Source organism: Tribolium castaneum, chromosome 1 (assembly GCF_031307605.1).
Source record: "Tribolium castaneum strain GA2 chromosome 1, icTriCast1.1, whole genome shotgun sequence".
Taxonomy (NCBI): domain Eukaryota; kingdom Metazoa; phylum Arthropoda; class Insecta; order Coleoptera; family Tenebrionidae; genus Tribolium; species Tribolium castaneum.
This window is the reverse complement of record NC_087394.1, coordinates 36,759,476-36,778,267: the sequence shown is the minus strand read 5'-3', so window position 1 is coordinate 36,778,267 and position 18,792 is coordinate 36,759,476. Positions and strand designations below refer to the sequence as shown.

General features: G+C 33.0%; 2 protein-coding genes across 2 annotated transcripts; one reads left to right on the top strand and one right to left on the bottom strand.

Moving 5' to 3' along the window:
• The first annotated feature begins 62 nt into the window (after window positions 1–62).
• On the top strand, window positions 63–17,190 carry LOC103312221 (valine--tRNA ligase). The gene is made up of 13 exons (XM_008192349.3): window positions 63–204; window positions 286–469; window positions 525–706; window positions 759–1,235; window positions 5,390–5,777; window positions 8,992–9,229; window positions 9,284–9,505; window positions 9,630–9,789; window positions 12,331–12,611; window positions 14,799–14,984; window positions 15,036–15,153; window positions 16,732–17,036; window positions 17,086–17,190. Exons 1-13 carry the CDS (start codon window positions 102–104, stop codon window positions 17,146–17,148), a joined length of 2,907 nt encoding a protein of 968 aa, XP_008190571.1. The 5' UTR covers window positions 63–101; the 3' UTR covers window positions 17,149–17,190.
• Window positions 1,231–3,036, bottom strand: LOC135267900 (gustatory receptor for bitter taste 66a-like). Its single transcript, XM_064359748.1, has 3 exons — window positions 2,166–3,036; window positions 1,966–2,118; window positions 1,231–1,918 (listed from the first exon to the last, which is right to left on the bottom strand). The coding sequence occupies exons 1-3, from the start codon at window positions 2,328–2,330 to the stop codon at window positions 1,847–1,849; spliced, it is 390 nt and encodes a 129-aa protein (XP_064215818.1). The 5' UTR covers window positions 2,331–3,036; the 3' UTR covers window positions 1,231–1,846.
• Window positions 17,191–18,792: the final 1,602 nt, after the last annotated feature.

Below are 18,792 nucleotides of genomic sequence, written 5' to 3'. Positions count from 1 at the left end.
AAACTTAGCCTCAAACGTCAAAAAGTATTGTCAAAAAGCGCCCTCTTGCGACGGAGCACGTGTGGCGGTTTTGGGCCCATTTGGGTGCGAATTGAGTGAAAATGGGTGTTAATTTTGTGTGGTTTCGACACAAAAAACGGTTTTTTGCATGTGGGCATTTTTTGCCGTTTCCCGGTCGATTTTACAGCGCATCTAGGAAGGCCGGTATGTTGACTGTTTGTTGCAAATGGTGTTCGTTAGGTGGCGGCGTTTAGGGCGCTAAATTTAAATGGGAATTTTTTACAGACCTGGGGGATGCCTACAAGCCGGGTGTTGTGGAATCTGAAGAGAGGGAATGTTGTGACTACTTCAGGCCTAAGGCTAGGTCAAGTCAGACGTTTAGTATGATTTTGCCTCCGCCAAATATCACCGGGAGTCTTCATTTGGGGCACGCGTTGACTGCGACCGTCCAGGATGTGATAGTGCGCTGGTATCTTGGCTTCCAGTTTTTCTAAAGGGTAGAATAATTGTCTAATAATGTTCAGGAAACGTATGGAGGGTGTGGATTGTGTCTGGGTGCCGGGGATTGACCATGCAGGGATTGCCACCCAAGTGGTGGTAGAGAAGCTCCTCTGGGGCGAAAAGGGCCAAAGTAGGCACGATTTAGGGCGCGAGCGGTTCCAGGCTCGTGTCTGGAACTGGAAGGAGGAGAAAGAAGCCGTGATAGGTTTAAGGATTTTAATTTTTTTAATATTTATTATTATTAATTATAATTATAGAAAGTCAGTTGCGTCGTTTGGGGGCTTGTCTGGACTGGTCTCGCAAAGTCTTCACCATGGACCCAAAGCAGTCGCAAGCCGTTGCACAAGCTTTTATTAAATTGTTCGAGTCTGGGTTAATATACCGGGCGGACCATTTGGTGAATTGGTCATGTAGTCTCCAATCGGCCATCTCCGATATAGAAGTGGACCACTTGGAGGTGATCAAAGCCACCAAGATCGCAGTGCCCAACTGTGACAAAGCTGTCGAGTTTGGAACTTTGACTCGTTTTGCTTATAAAGTTTGCGATTCGGACGAGGACGAAGTTGTGGTGGCTACAACTCGGCCTGAGACTATGTTGGGGGACGTGGCTGTGGCGGTGAATCCCCGAGATGGACGATATAGTCGATTTGTTGGGCGGTTTTTATGGCATCCGTTCCGAAAGGTGAAAATTCCGGTGATTTGTGACGATTTTGTCGATCCGGAGTTCGGAACTGGTAGGTTTTCGAAAATTGGACAGACGGGATATAGCAATTGTAGAGCTTCATAAGCCGGTTCTAATGGTTTTTGTTGACACTAATAGTTTCGCCGTAATCGGCGCTTGAAAAATTAAAAAACAGTACAAATTGCAACCCATTTTTTGCGTTTTTCTCGAAATTTATAAGATTTAAAGCAACAACCAAAAAACAGGCGACGGTTCCCGGTACAGAGCCATTAACGTTTTATCTATGAAAAAACCATCTTTCACGTTATAATTATTATTAAATATTGACTCATTTCCGCTTTTAATCCGCCTAGTTTGAGGCTTGATCCCATTTCGACAATGGTATTGCATTAGGAGACAATGCCCTTGATTATAATTTTATTCGTGTGGTGTGTAGATTTATGTTTCCTGTCTGGGGTAATTACCCGTCAAAAGCTTGTCTACAATCCGATGATTCTATGCATTTCTGTTTAGAATTTCAAATGGCACAGCTTTTATTACAGAAGCTGGAAAATAGCGCATCAGTATTCCATGGAAACAATGAGATAACTTAAGTTGGGGATTTTATTAACTTTGCAAAATGTATGAACTTGATAAACTCCATTTAGAGGCTTGTTTCTTTAATCAATCTTCAAACATGAAACTTGCCGATAACTGGATCAAGATTATTATGTACGTGGTCACACCTCCGATTATCTTAAACACAGACTTCACCCACTGTGTCACACAACAGCTTCAATTACCGAAAACAGCAAAGTGTGATCGATTGGGAAAAACTGAGCGGCGCTGAACTCAATGTCCCCATTAGCAACTTGCAAGGAAAACATCTCGATTTCATCGGTCAAATCACGATCATCCGTCACAATCTTATGAATTAATTCGCCACTTAATTTCGCCTGAAGGATCAACAATTACGTCCCAATTCACCAAAAAACCCACTCACCGTTTCAACAGTCTTGTAACAAACATTACAAACGTAGAAAACATCGATCATTAAGGGCGCTGCTAGGGAAAATGACAAAAGCAAGTATCTCCAATCACCGCCTTGCAGACTCGCAGAAATGTAGAAGAAACAGACCACAACCGTTACAAAACTAACACCAAACATTAGCAACAACACCAAGCCAAAAGCCTCATTAAACTGTTTAATTATCTTGCACAAATGGGCGTGCTGTTCACAAATCCGGCACAGAATTTTAAACTTATTTGCCAAATTCCCGTGAATTAATCTCCCGATTTGTTTGTTCAAAATTTCGAACCGTTGCTTGATGATTGTGGCCAAAGTGATAACAGTGTGGCAAAGTGCCGATTTCAAAACAAGTGTAGTAAAGCGAGTTATTTCGGAAGATAATTCGAAACGTGATGAAGTAAATTAGAAGGGATGTTATAATTGTGTAACGCACTACGAGTTGGATCAAATTGTTGCGTCTTGATTTTGTGTAGTTGAGTGAGTTTTTGTGTAGTTTCTGGTCGAATTCTATCATGTTGGTTAAAAGGTGTGAGAACGGTTCAAAATTGAACACAGCGTTGCACCAAACTGTGATAACGAACGTTGAGTTTGAAAGCAGGAGGATTATTTCGGTGCATTTGTAAATGAGAATGTTGGTTTCGAATATGTAGCTCTTAAACATTAGAACAGCACCAATTAGAAATAGAATTGTGGTTGCGGTAATGATGTAGGTGCTTGTTTTTGATTTTTGGAATTTTTTGTTTGTTCTTTGTAACGTTGTTATGCCTAAAATTTGGTTTTGGAGTAAGATTATTTTAATGGAGTCGATGAAATTGTCGAATGTTTGCATTTTGGACGACTGAAGTATTGTTCTGTATTGATTGTGAGTAGTTAAGGTAATTAATTGAGTTTTTCCGCTTCTAAAAATAGTTGTTTGGGAATAGAAATGTACCTAAAATATTGTTTTTTTTTTGTAAATGATTAACTAATTTGGTAATTAAGTTGGATGTGCATTTGAAAAATTAAAAATTTTGTTAAAAATTAAAAAACAAATTTGTTTGAAAATGGTGTTTTGAAACGATAAATTTTTCAGTTTTTGTGTAAGCTTTTGCTAAAACAAGCTGAAAATAGACTAAATTACAATAATTATATATTTTTCTTGTTTTGACGAGCGTTTTCCAGTAAAAAACGCAGTTATTTTGCCAATAAGGTGAAATAAGTCTAACATAAGCTTTTTTTATTATTTAAGCAATTTTTTTTCGAATAAGTTTTTACGAAAAACCACGAGAATAGATAGAATTAGAATTTATTTTGTTTGTTTATTTCGATTTTATCTGATTTTTGAATGAGGTTTTGTCAAAAAATAAACCAAAAAAAAATCAAAATTTAGTGAAATTTGTCGCAATTTTACTCGATTTCCGGTACCCGGAACATTTATCGAGCAATAACTCTGGAACTATTAGAGATAACCCCATGAAGTGTATTATCGTTGGAAAGCTCTTTTAATTATCTATTTTTTTCAAAAAAGATTATTGTTCTCCGACTAATAGTTTTCGAGCAAATTGCTGCTAAATGCAAAAATTGATAAAATTTTAAAAAATTCATAACTAAAAAACTATTGGGAATTTGGCAATTTTCTTGATGCCAATCGATTCCCCGGATCATTTTGCATAGGTATGGATCAAAACAGTTCCACTTTTTAGAATAATTTAGCCGTAAATGAGAAAATAAAAAAAATTAAAAAAAAGTTAACACCCCCCCCTTAAAATCGGTCAATTTTTAAAGTGTCTCAAAATCAAATGAAACCTATTCTATCTTATAGATTTTGTTGTGCTTTTTACGATGGAACAAACCGTTTTCTTCTAGCTCTTTTAGTTTGGCCGTAATCGGCGTTTGAAAATTGAAATTTTTTTGCGAGATATCGCCTTGAGTCCTATGCCATTTTGTAGAGTTTTTTATTCCGGTTATCCTCCATTTTTCCGTTTCTCGATATCTCTAATAGTTTCGCCGTAATTGGCGATTGAAAATTGAAAAAAAGCGAAAATGGAAACCTTTTTTTGCGTTTTTCTCGGAAACTGTAAGACTTAGAGAAACGAACAAAAAACCATCTGATAGCGCCTAATTTTATCTATTTTTTCGACCAAACCCGGAGCCGGTACGGGCAACGGTTCCGGCTACAGAGGCGATCAAAGTTTTTCACTAAAAAAATTCATTAAAAAAAACCTAAAAGTCGTAGAGCAATGCGGTTTGTTCGATTGAATTCTACGGCTCATTTTACATATTATGTCGATTTTTCACAAAAATTAAAAATTTAAAATTTTTTGCCTAAATTTAGGGTAGCCATTTGTCATAGTGAAAAATTTTATTCATTAAAAAAATTCATAACTCGAAAACTAAAAGTCGTAGAGCAGTGCGGTTTGTTCCATTGGATTCAGCGGCTTTTTTCTCTATTATACTAATTTTTCACGCAACTTAAAATTTTCAATTTTTTTGCTCAAATTTCCTGAGTACCTTCAAGAGGTGAAAAAAAATTTTTTTTTTTAACTAACTCCAGAAAATTTTTATGGAGTTCTACATGTCTTAGCATCCCACAAAAGTTGTTAAAAGTCCACAAAAAGTCCAAATGTTCGATTTTTTGATGTTTGATTTTTCAATTTTCGTCGCAGTTTTTGTCGATTTTGGGTACCCGGAACATTTGTCGAGCAATAGCTCCGGAACTATTAGAGATAACCCCATGAAGTGTATTATCGTTGGAAAGCTCTTTGAATTATCTATTTTTTTCAAAAAAGATTATTTTTCTCCGACTAATAGTTTTCGAGAAAATTGGAAGAAAATGCAAAAGTAAACAAAAAATCATACCAAAAAAAGTATTGGCAATTTAACGATTTTCTGAACTAAACGATAAGACTTAGAGCAAAACGGTTTGTTCCATTGAATTCTACGGCTTATTCTACGTAATATATAAGCATTTCACAGAAAATAAAATTAATTTTTTTTTATGGAGTCAACGAAATTGAAAAAAAAATTATTTTGTTAAAATTTGTTCCAGTAAAGTGCCTTTACAACCCTTTAGATTTTTTCTGTTTGTTGAAATTTTAGCCCAACTTTTGCTATCCATCTCGTTCGGTAGGGGTGTCATTCTTTTTGTGTTATTTTATTAATTTTTTAATTATTAATTAAATTGAAGTAAATATTAATTTTTGCAATTTTTGTGCAAGGTGCCGTGAAGGTGACCCCAGCCCACGACCCCGTGGACTTCGAGGTGGGCAAACGGCACTCGCTGGCCCTCCTTCAAGTGATCGATGAAAAGGGCAATCTCACTCGAATCTGTGGCGAATTCGCCGGAATCGGAAGATTCGCAGCGAGAGAAGTAATATTATCGCGCTTGGAAAAGTTGCAACTGCTGAGAGGCAGAGAGGACCACAAGATGCTTGTTCCAATTTGCAGCCGCTCCAAGGACATTGTCGAGCACCTGGTGAAGCCTCAGTGGTTCATCAAGTGCGCGGAAATGGCTAAAGAGGCCGTCGAGGACGTGGAAAGCGGCCGATTGACGATTGAACCGAAACATTTCGAGAAGGTCTGGTTCGATTGGCTTGGAAATATCAGGTAGTGACAAGGCCCGGGATTTTTCGCAGCAATTACTTCCATTCAGAGGCCAAATAATGGGGAATGGAATAAAACAAGTCGTTACTTGTGTTCATTGTGCTTGCGAATTTATTCGAATGACTATTGTTGGCCTAATAATTGAACTTTAACAATGTCTGCTGACTTATTCCATTTACGAGTTAGATGGTTCCAGGGGATTATTTTAACATTATCGGGACTCCTCTGCTTCCAACTAATTATCGAGGGGCTCGTAAAACGATTACGCCAGACACTTGGGGACACAAAAATTGAATTTTTTGCACGAGGTCATTAGGAGAATAAGTGGCGATTTATGTTTTAAAAGAGGATGTCCCTTTTAAATTTTCTTTATTATTTTGTGCAAAAAATCGTCAAATCGTGTTACATTTTTTCACGGAAATCAAACGATTATTTCGGAGTTTAATTAAAAAACGCCGAATTGTGGTAAAAATTTATTAAAAAATGGAGCAATTTTTGCATTTTCCCAGCGTTTTTAAGCACAATATTGAGATAAACACCCATTTTTTTTGTAAATAGTAAAGCAAAAACATAAACAGAGTTAGGAAATCTGGACAATATTTTGATGTTATATTATCATTATTCGCAAAATTTCGTTAAAAATTATGTGAAAAAATTGCCGAATTTTACCAAAATTGTTACAGTCTAAGAGACATTCAGTTATTTACACAAACAAAAAACACTTTTTTTCTTCAAAACTTTTGGCACTTTGTTCAACCAGAAATCAAAAACGTAATTATTTTGCCAAAATACTTCATAAATCACCGAATTGTGTCGAAGGTAAGTTATTTTGCTTTTTTGAGCGCTTAAGTGAGGCTTTCTTAAAATAAAACAAAAAGTTGCTACCCTATAAGCAAAAATTTTCTATATTTTGTCATTAAATTTTGGACAAATTACCGAAAAAATCACTGAATTTGGTCGAAACTGATGTTATTTTTGCTTTTTCCGAGCACCTGAGCTAAAGTTTAAAATAATGGAAAGTGAGACTATTTCGGCATTATATGTGTTTTTTCGACGAAAAATACATTTATTTTGCAAAATTTTGTTAAAAATGAACTGAAAAACAGCTAAATTGGACCGAAAATGTTGTTACATTAGTTTTTTTCAGTCAGTTACCTAAGTATTTGGGACATTTCCACAACAAACAGTCACATATAAGTTTATTTAAAATTACACCAAAAACAAAAAATTGTATCGAAAAAGCGAAGTTATTTTTGCTTTTTTTGAGCAATTAAACAAGATTTTAATAATAATAACAATATAATAATAATAATAATAATGTTTTTTTTTAATATTATACAGAAAACAACCACTGTTTATATGAGTATAATTATAAATAGAACTTGAAATTGAACAAACAGTCACTAAACTGAGTTAAACTTTTCAATATTTTGTTCTTTTTTTGTTTCGTTCCAAATAAAATGAAAAATTAAAATGATATGTTTAGTTTTTTCTTTTTCAAGCTTTTTACCTCGTTTTTCAGAAATAAAATTATTTCGCATACTAACATTATTTTGACATTTCGGGTGGATAGAGCATTATTTTCACACAGAAATGCAGTTCTTTAGTCAAATTTCTGCGAAAAATATTCGAAAATTACTGAATTGTGTTACAAATGATATTTTTGTCTTTGAAAAATCACAAAACTTCTATTATGTCGGATTTATATTTGGAGGGTTTTTCGTCCAAAAATGCAATTATTTTGCGAAATTTTCATAAACCTGATCCGAAAAATCGCCGATTTGAGTGGAAAATGTACCATATGCAAGAGATATAATTTTTCAGTCAGATAATTATTTTGTGAAATTTCCTAAAGAAATAACAAAACAACCGTTAAATTGGACGGTAAAAGTTGGATTATTTTTGTCTTTTTTCAAACGTTTTTGTATTTAAATCTCAGTTTTTTGCGAGATTTTGTTAAACCATAAAAGAGAAACCAATAAAGAGGTCCAAGATGACATTTTTTGACAGGTAGGTAATTATTTTCTAAATAAATTGTTTTTTCCATTAAATTTTCTTCTTTTTATTAATCATTTTTCCAAGTTTTTTTTATTTTGTGGAACAATTTTGCCTCTCTGTTGTTTTTTTTACCAAGAAATCCGAAAAATGTTTGTCTAAAAAGAGACAACGCCAAAATATTTGGAGAAAACGTGTTAGTGTACCTTTTGTGAATAATCGACAAATTTTTGATAAGCATTGTTTTTTGAAAAAAAAAATAAAAAAACTTTACGGCGTAATTGTTGGTTTACTATTTCTTACAGTTAAAGGCTCTTTTAATAAACTTGTTTTGTTTTCTGAAAACGGATGATTTTTGTAAAAACGAGTCAAAATATTTTGAAAAAAATTGTTAAGGGTCTCAGAAATCGTAGTCAGTTTGTAATTTTTTTTCCTGTAGTAGAAGTCTTATATGCTTTATATTCCGTAAAGATCAAGATTTAAGTATTTAGGAAAATTGCTCACTTTTTCAAGACAATAATATTTTATTCATTATTTTAATTTCTTGCGTTTTTATGTAATTATTTTCGGTTTGGCCAAATTAATGTGTTTAATATTTTACTAAAATTCTTTGGATACTTCTCATATTTTCGAAAAATCTGGTCATGTCAAAAAAATTTCTAGAAAATGGATAACAAACGAGTTTTCTCCTTATTTAACAAACAAATTATTATCAGAAGATGCTATTAATGCCCTTGTATTTTTAAAAGCATATTTTATTAAAAACAGCGGTTGAAGGAGTTTTCCTTTTAGATGTGGCTTTATTTATCTTATCCTGTGTTATGTTAATACATATTATTAAGGCTAATAAGCTAGCCTAAAAGTAAACTAAGAGCATTCATGATTTTTTGTACTTAGTGGAAAAACTTTGATTAAAATATCTTGTTAACTATTTACAAAAAAAATTCTTTAATTGAGAGATTGTGTGTTAATCTCTTTACCTGACTGAGAAAGAAAGCTAATATTAAATTCAGAATAATCAGTTTTCAACAAAAAGGCAAATTGAAACTTTTATCATAAGATACGCAAAGTTTAATTCAGTTAGTTTTGATAGAAAAATGTGTAAGTAATTAATAGCTTTTTAATTTAAACGAGACTGAATAAATTAAACGACGATGTTTACTAACAATTTTACGCTTTTCCCGAAGTTTTAGAAAAAAATTGTTTTTTTTTGATGAATTAGAGACTGGTGTATCTCGCGCCAGCTCTGGTGGGGCCACCGCATCCCTGCCTTCTCCTGCAGACCTCAGGACGGCTCAGCCCCTGCGATATGGGTCCCAGCAATGGACCAAAACTCAGCCCTTCGCAAAGCCTCAGCCCACTTCTCCTGCCCTCAGCTCGAAATCCAGCAGGACGAAGATGTCCTTGACACCTGGTTCTCATCAGCCCTTCTCCCCTTCTCAGTATGGCGCTCGCAACAGGTTCGTTAAAATTCCACTCCTGCAGCTTGCGTTCGTTCACATTCCCGCATTCAGGAGTCCCCGAATTATCCCCTGGATTTGATGGAAACCGGTCACGACATCCTGTTTTTCTGGGTGGCTCGTATGGTCATGTTGGGCAAACAGCTCACGGGGCGGCTGCCCTTTGAGCGGGTGCTCCTGCATGGGATCATCCGGGACGCCCACGGCAGGAAGATGTCGAAGAGTTTGGGGAACGTGATCTTGCCCGAGGAGGTGATTTGCGGGACGACGTCAGAGGTAATTTAGTTTTGGTTTTCATCTCTTGTCGAAAAATTCAATTGCAATCACAGCACGAATGTGTTGTTTTTGTGCCAAAGGCACAACTTTCAAATAACATTCTTTCGACGGGGTTTTTATTCAGAAATTGGAAGAGGGGTCGAGGTTGAGTCATGAGGCTGGGATTTTATCGAAGGAGGAGTTGACTAAAGCGCTCGAAGGTCAGAAGAAGATGTTTCCTTCCGGGATTCCGGAGTGCGGAGCGGATGCGCTTAGATTTACGCTTTGTTCGCACAATATTAAGAGTGAGTATTGAAAAAACGAAAAATTACCCTTATTGTGACACTGGGTGTCTTTTATTAAAAATTTTCAAGGTGTTTTGTTTAATTTCACTTTTGAACGCTTAATATTACTCGTAATAATGATTTTGAACTAGATTTTTATTAGTTTATAAAATATTTTAATTTTTTTTTTATTAATTACACCAAAACTAAGGATACTAGAAACTACGATTTTCACCATTTTAAAATTTAATAAAATTTAAACTTGATTCAATTTGTAACAAGTGAATTAAAACTAATAATTGTAAACAGTTTTTGAAATAGTTATAGCCTGCAAAATAACAAATATTTAATTTTTAAATTATTAACCCGGCGCATCCACCATTTTTGCAATTTTATTTTATTTTTAAAAATATATATTAATTTCACTCTTTTGTAAAATTGAATTATTATGTTACCTTTATGAAGATTTAAACCTGCTAAATCTATATCTGCTTCAGGTTTTTGGTATCAAGTACACAATTTTTTTTTGATTTATTTTAAAATAGAAAACTTTTTATTTGATTATTGCATTTATGCTTCTTTAAGATAAAGATAAAAAGCTGAGAACTTCCAAGAAATCATTCCAGAACTTTTTTTCTTCTTTTAAAGGTCTGAAATGTGCGACATGTCCTGTCAAAAAGTTATTTTTTTAATTTTTACTTAGATTTCTTTACTGAAAGTCTTAGCACAATATTGAAAGTTTTTATCAAGATCTATTACACGTAGATGAGTGACAGTACAATGAAAAATAGTCAGAAGATCGTGAAAAGCAATGATACCTACGACGTTTTTATTTGTTAAAACTTTAAAGAAAAATATGACAAGCAAAAAGCAGTAAAAAATGCTATTAATTAGCTGTTTTTTTTTCGTGTGCTTAGTAGAAATTGACAACATTGTTTAACCCAAAATAATTAAGAAAAGTGGGACTTTTCTTGTTAGCAACACTTTTTTTTAATCATTCCATTCTTTTCATGTCTCCATTTACAAATCTGTTGGTAAATGTTTTCGTATTTTACCTTAGACTTTGATTCCTTTTACATGAAAACTTTTTCGGTCGTGATGTTTTATCACTAAGTAAACAAATGCTTGACACGGATAACATTGCTAATAGGAAGACAGTTTCTATTTTTGAAATCATAATTTTCGTGAAGTGAAGTATACAAAAAAGTAAAAAACTAGAAAGCTATATCTTCTTAACTTGTTAAGCAATCTACTATTAATGAATTTACGTTTTGCCACGAATTATAACATTTTTGTCCTAAATTTTTGTCACAATCATTATATTTACAGTAAAATTATTGATTTGTATAAAAAATCTTTTAGAAAAAGTTTATATCATATAATTTTTCTTATTCTATTTTGATTTAGAAGTTTTAAATTTATAATACTGATGCATAATGATAAGAAGCAGGAAAAAAATTATATTTTATTATCTAATGTAACTATTTTTGTATTCATTTAACTTTTCAGACATTTCTTAATTTTATATTTTGTATATTTATTTCTATTATATAATCCTTAAACCAAATCTCTGTATGGTTTTCGGAAATAAATACAATTATTATTATTATTATTATTATTATTATTATTATTATTATTATTATTATTATTATGTATATTTTATGTATTACCACCTGAGGCAGTATTTTTCCGAGTTCCTTTCTGTTTTATAGATCAGTTTTTTCATCAATAATTAAGGAAACTTTACGAATAATTTGGAGAAAAAATATAATTAAAAAAAAATAGGGCCCCAAGGAGTGATTATCAGTTTACCATTTTTTTTCTCATCGTCTTTTTTATAAGCTTTGTTTTCTGAAAAAACAGGAGAGTTTTACGCATGATACGTTTAAAAACGAACCAGTGCTAGAATGTTTTAAGAAAATAAAAAGTTGTTGCGTTCCTAAGAAGTGTTTTTCGGTTTACTATTTTGTACAGTTGGAGACTTTTATTTTAATCTTTGTTTTCAGTAAAAATCCAACAAATTATTTCAACATATATGCACAATCGCTTATTTAAGTAGAAAATATAAAGTGTTTTATTATTTTAACTCATTTTTGCTACATCGAGTACAGAACTAAAAATAAACTTTTGACCAAAAAGCCAAATTCTGAATTTTATACTAAGCTGCACAAGTTCACACAAATTAAATGTACTTTAACAATAAAAAAATCGTGACATGGACCACTTACCTTGTAAATTATCCTCGTCAAAAGTGTGCTGAGTGATTTCGGTTGCTAATGGCCGTCGACAAGTTTTTGGTCTTTTAATTGATTTGTGGAGCGTTTCGGAGTGATAAGGGTCGAATTTAGCAGTTTGTCTGTAGGCGGTCTCCACAGGCTCGAAATTATTTATCGCCTCGTCTAATTTGGGACGTCGACGCTGATTATGTAGCCCAACTTGCGATATTTTCCTCGAGTTGTTTCGCTCCTCTTTGCCTCCATGCTAAATGTTTTCATTTGGAAATTACGCCCGTTAACGAATTAATCGCCAAAGTTTTATTTTTTTTGATTAACCCACATTTAGGCCATTTCATCGATTTCGACGTGCAAGAGTGTCACACGAACAGATTGTTCTGCAACAAGATCTGGCAAGCGACCAAATTTACCAATAATGCAGTGGAGACGGCGAGGGAATGGCTGGGGCCCATAGACACCCATCAACTGGGGCTAATGGATCGCTGGATTCTGAGCAAATTGAGCGGAATGGTGGATGTGTGCCGGCAAGGGATGCATAATCACGACTTCCATCAAGTCACGGCGGCGATCAAGGAGTTTCTCTACTTCCAGTTTTGCGACGTCTATCTGGTAAAAAATAAAAAAAATATTTAAAAAAATAAAACAACAAAGAAAAATTTACATATATCCGTTCACGATTGTTTTAAATTCTCAGCAGGCGTAGATATATTTTTGTTAGGTTGGCCTCAGGTGCTGTCTTTATGACGTTGTCTTGTCAAAAATTCGTTGTGTTGTCAGTTCTACTGCTTATTAATTTAAAATGTTGAAAATAATTTCTGTTGATAAGAAAGTGTGTATCAAAAGATGCTTTGAAGGATGCAAGAAAGACAGACCCGACTTTTTTACCTAATGATAATGAGTCGAATAACAATAAAAACGTAATTAATAAAAAAAATTCATCCAAAAAAATCACAATGTGTAGATGTGGCAACACTGGGAATTATTTCCTAGGAAACCGTTTCAAAAATAATTTATTTTTATTGTTGATCAAATTCTATTGCGATCATGACTGTTAGACAACGTTGCCACATATCATTTATCTAAAATCCGTTATTTATCAATAACTTTAATACAAAGAATTTTTTTACTATTTTTACCTTTATATGTAACCAGTTCTCTACCACACACCATTGAGTTGGTGCGCCAGTTTTTGAGCACGCTGTATATATATATATATATATATATATATATATATATATATACATATATATGTTGTTTAGCGAAAGGAATAAAAAAATAATTAATTTTTGAATTGGAAAGTCTCATAGAATGCACGTTAAAAACATTAAATACAGAAGTTGGCTTGATTCTGGGTTTTTGTCCAAAATCAACAGTTTACAAAATACAATGTTTATTAATTTATTTATTAACTGATGTAGAAGTTAAGAGCTGATAATTTTTTTTTCCAAAAAATGAGTTAAGGCGTGTCCGCATGCCATCCGTATTTAAGTTAATCCAGGATTAAATTAATCGTGAATTGAAAATTAATTGCAATTAAACCCGATTTTGAGTGTGAGTCATTGCTTTAATGCCAAGCAAATAAAAGAAGATAAGTATAAAATGGAAAGGCTCTTGCGCATTGGGTATTTCGAGTAAAAAACTAGTTGAGAGTTTATTTGATATAAAAGAATCATTTATTACAAAAAAATTGTAATAAGAAATAACAAAATTAATTGTAGAAGTTTACAAAACAATGAAATTATTATTCTTTTCAATATTAACGGTCGGTTTACCGAAAGTGAAATTAAAGTTTAATTCAGAAAAAAACTAATTCCACATTAAGTTACCATTTAAAATGCATGATCAATTTTTTGAAAGAAACTTTTATTTCTGAATGGAAACAAGTGGCCTGGAGACATGGTTGAACCTATCAACGTTTTCTGAGAAAAATGTTACCAAATTCTATTAAATCCTTTATCTAAGGGCTGTTTACTAGTAAATAAAGCTCTGGAATAATAAGTAAATATTATCCGTTAACGATTGTTTTAAATTCTCAGCAGGCGTAGATATATTTTTGTTAGGTTGGCCTCAGGTGCTGTCTTTATGACGTTGTCTTGTCAAAAATTCGTTGTGTTGTCAGTTCTACTGCTTATTAATTTAAAATGTCGAAAATAATTTCTGTTGATAAGAAAGTGTGTATCAAAAGATGCTTTGAAGGATGCAAAAAAGACAGACCCGACTTTTTTACCTAATGATAATGAGTCGAATAACAATAAAAACGTATTCAATTATTTATTTAAAAAACGAAGCAAACTGACAACAGTCCTTGGTTGTCATCAATTATAACCCAAAATAAATTTCTTATGACAACTCACAGTACTGCCAAATAAAATGTCAGATTTTCATAGATAGTCCGAATTTAAACCAATCGTGAACGGTGATATGTGTGTAAATTTGTATTTCGTAAATAATTTTTAAGACGTTTTAACAGTGGAAAAGTTTTTCACTTAATGCGCAAACTGGTCTTAGCCGTCATAATAGTATCGTCCCATTTCCCCGGAAATGAAGCTCGATATTGCATCGAATCTCCCTCAGAGCACGCTATCGCATTTCTCTAATTGAATTGAAAGCTCCTCACTCATTTATGTATATATTCCATTCGGCATTTTAATCCCACGTTTCAATAATTACTTGGAGGAGAAAACACCAAGCGGGAAACTAATCCATTTCACCTTGTGCCACTAAGGACTTAATGGACGTTCCGTGTTCTCGTTGTAATTTTTTTTCCGGCTATTGACCGGTATCTCTTTCGTTTAGGAGACGACCAAGAGGGCTTTCAAACTGTCAGAGAGAGGAAATGCCGCCGGACATTGCTGGACCTTGACGCATTGCCTCGATACGGCCCTAAGGGCCCTTGCACCCTTTATGCCACGACTGGCCCAACATTTGCACCAAAGACTTGAAACCTATCCTGGCACTGAACGCAATTTTTACTACCCTAAAGTAATGTTCCATAAATTCGGTAAAACGAAACGTTTCGAGTTAAATTTGCAGGATTTAAATTTGCGAGACGTGAAGTTAGAAGAGGACGTTTCGAAAGTGATGGAAGTGGTTGTGGGGATCAGACGGTTGAAGAAACTCTTCGGAGTTGCCGCCAAACACAAACCTGAAGGTAGGTCGAGGCTAAAGGCCGGATTAATTTCCACAACAGAAAAAAAATCCATTAAAAATAAAACGTTATAATAATAATAACCTGTCTTTATTTACAACGTTTTGTAAAAAATAATTTCTTGCACAAAAGAAGTTAGTTAATTGTTAAACTTAAATATTGTTCTAAATTTGCTGCTCTAAAGCTATGTACTTTGTTTTTCTGTAAGAATTCATTTCAAACCTAAAAAATGTACTGAAGTTAGGCATTACCAATATTTTTTTATTTTTCAGTATCAGATTTTTTTTATACATTTTGTCTTAGTTTGTCAATAATTAATTTTTCCACAACTTTGGAGGACTTTTTATAAAAAATTACACTTCCTTTATGAGTTTACCGAGTGACAAAAATACTAATTTTAATTTTCTTAAACTATTTATTAAAATTTCAAAGTGAGAAAGTAAGTCATTTAACTAAAATAATGCTCAGCTTTTGCGAGATTTTGTAAATTTTCAGAATTAAAAGAAAGAAAAACTTAAAAAAATAATTTTATATCTACTAGTCGTATTTCCAACTGAAAAATAGAAAAATTAAAAATTCATAAATTGACATTCTAAGAAAGTAACTTACTAAAAAGCTGAATCACCAAAAACCAAAAAAAAAATGTGACACTGAAACGAATAAACAGTAGATCTGACAAAGAGAAACACTAATATATTGAAACTTTAAATAAAAAACCAATACACCAAGAGACTTTTCAGTTTTTAAAAAAACTTAGAAAATAAAAATCTGAAATACAAAAAAACTAAAAGACAGTGAGATTGAAGTTCTGTAGAACTAAGTGACTGAAAGAGTGAGAAATTAAAAAACTATAAACTGCAAAGTAAGAACATTAAAAAATTGAAAAATTGAAATTATAACATAACGAAACTACAAGAATTGAAAAAATTCGAAAATAATTTGAAATATGGGGAAACTAAAAATCTAAAAAGCTGAAATATTGAGAAACGTAAACATTGTGTGATTGAAACGTTAATAAATTTTGAGATTTGCAGACTAGAAGCCTGTGAAAGACAAAAAATTTCTAGTGAAACTGACTTTCCACCATTATATAAAGTATTTACATTAATTCTGCATTTATTTTGTCAGTAAGCATAGCAGTTTTTTTGTAGACCTAAATCTAACAGAACGATGTAAATTTACAGTGACTTGAAATTGCAATAACTTAATGACTGTTACATTCTTGCAGCAAAAACTTACTTGAACAATTAGCTTCATTATTTAGGGCTCATTTTTTAAAATAGAAATAAATCCCATAACTCGAAAATTTTACGACAAGCAAACATGACACGTTACAAGAAAACTACAATTTTCTTAGTTTATTTTTCTTAAGGCTAAAACTTGTATACATTCGTTGGAATCTACATTCATTGAGCAATATTTTGTAAAAAAATGAAGTTTCTAACTTTACCCATACGGAAGATATGAGGATATAAACATAAGATTTTTTTTTAAATTGGTCAAAATTATTAATTTTTCTTAAACACTGCTCGGAGGTTGAAAAATTAATTTCTTAATGTTTATTATAAACTTTTTCTTTAGTTTATTTGTTGGGGGATGGGTCATTTTTCGCCCCCTTCCTCCCCGTGATGGAAGCCCTCTCCATCTGCCCTTTGGTAACGCTTGCACCACCTCCCAAAGACACAGTTTGTGACCGCGTTGGAGACACTCACATTCACCTAGTCGTTCCTCCAGAATTACGCAAAGCTTTCGAATTAGATTTGCCAAAATTAGAGGACAAGAAGACGAAATTAGTCAAGGAATTGGCCAAAATGAACAAAATGCTCTCGGGGGAGAATTACAAGCTTAAAGCAACCCCTGAAGCTCAGAAATCTCATGCTAAGAAGGTGCAAAATGTGTTGTTGTAATAATTTTTTCGCTAATTGTATTTTCTAGATTGCCGTTTTGGAGGAGAAATTGGCTCGGATCAATCACATTCAGAGTCTTTCGAAATCGTAGTAATTTAAGTTAATTTTGTACGAAATAAATTGTTTCCATTTGGGGGTTGTTTTTTTGGGTGTCAGAAGCAACGTTGGGGTGATTTTTTAAAATTATTGTGGTAGGTATTTAGCTATCAATTTGTGAGAGGCAGCTGTCAAGGAAGGTTTCAAACTATTGGAGGGTGTATTACAATCCCCTTAGGTATCGGGTCGTATTCAGAGCAGTTTTCTTATTGGAGAACACTTCTTTGTCGTCTGAGATAAGTTTAATAAGGATTTAAAGTCCTTAAAGAAACTATTTTAAAACTTGTAATATTTAATAAAAAGTCGCTGCTTAAGCCCTTAATCAGATAATCAAAGTCGCGTAAATTGCGTCCTTTGTCGCTTTTTTCGGCGCCCGTAATAAAATTGAAAGCTCCCCTTTCGGATCGATTGGATTGGAGTATGCAGCCTGAAACAATAGTTTATCTCTCGAGTGAAAAATCACATGAGATGGTGAAAAGTGTGCAGCGATGTCTTATTCAAAGCAGATGTTTGTCTTATCGCTCGATAAGCGTATACAATGTGTCAGTTTTCAATGGCAAGCCATCAATCTTGTTTTGCATCAATGCATTTAGATAACACGGGAAAAAGTTAAGCTTGACTGGTTTAAGGGGCTCCAGACGCGTGTGAGATGAATCAATGTTTTGATTAAAAAGAGAAAACGTAAATAAAAATTTAATGTTCAATGGAGTTATCGCATCTTTTATTGCTTTAAAACAAATCAATGGTTTATCTGGCAGCGAGATCTTACTGCCATTATTACAAGTCAAATAGGAGGCACCTACTTTGGGTTTTTTTTTGATCTAATCTAATCGACCTGATTTGAATCTCTGACTAATTATGTAAGAAAACTGTTACTGGGGAAATTATGACTAGAGTTGGACAACAATTCGGTTAATTTTTGCAGAATATAATTTTTAAAATTCGATTTAGTTTGCGAGTAATTTATTTTTGAAATAGCCCACTAGTACGATGTTTGTTTTTCAAAAAAAGACAATAGAAGTCATTTTTCAAGCATAATTTTTAGACACAATAATTCTGCATAACTCTAAAACTAGAAGAAATTTTTAATTTTCAAAAATGATTACATTTTTAACGGACTTGGTAACGTATTTTCAATTATTTGCCCAACTTGAACATTTACATCACTTTAGAAGTTTCTGCAAAAATTAAAAATACAGTAACTTTTTAAAAAGGTTATTGATAAATTAGCAAAGCAAACTTTTTAGTAGTCATGATTTCAAATTAACTATTTACTCCCTGAAGCTTATTCAAAATATGTTCATCGTAAAATTTTGAAAAAAATTGTGGAATATTAAAATGGATGATAACGTGGCTGAAAAGTAAATATTTCACTTTTCACTTGATACTTTTACAGTAAAACCTCTCAACAACGGAGACCGTTCTTTAATTGTCCGTTGTGGAGAGGTGTCCATTAATGAGAGATGGACAATTTTCATATAAAAAATTGTTTTTTTAATGAACAATCGGTGTAAGAAAGTGTTACAAAGTGACCACAGAAGATATACTGTATTTGCTAATCAGTAATTACTCAAAATAACACCACAAATTTTGAAATAAAGCACTATTTATTGTACTAGGAAGGCATCATTCAATAAAC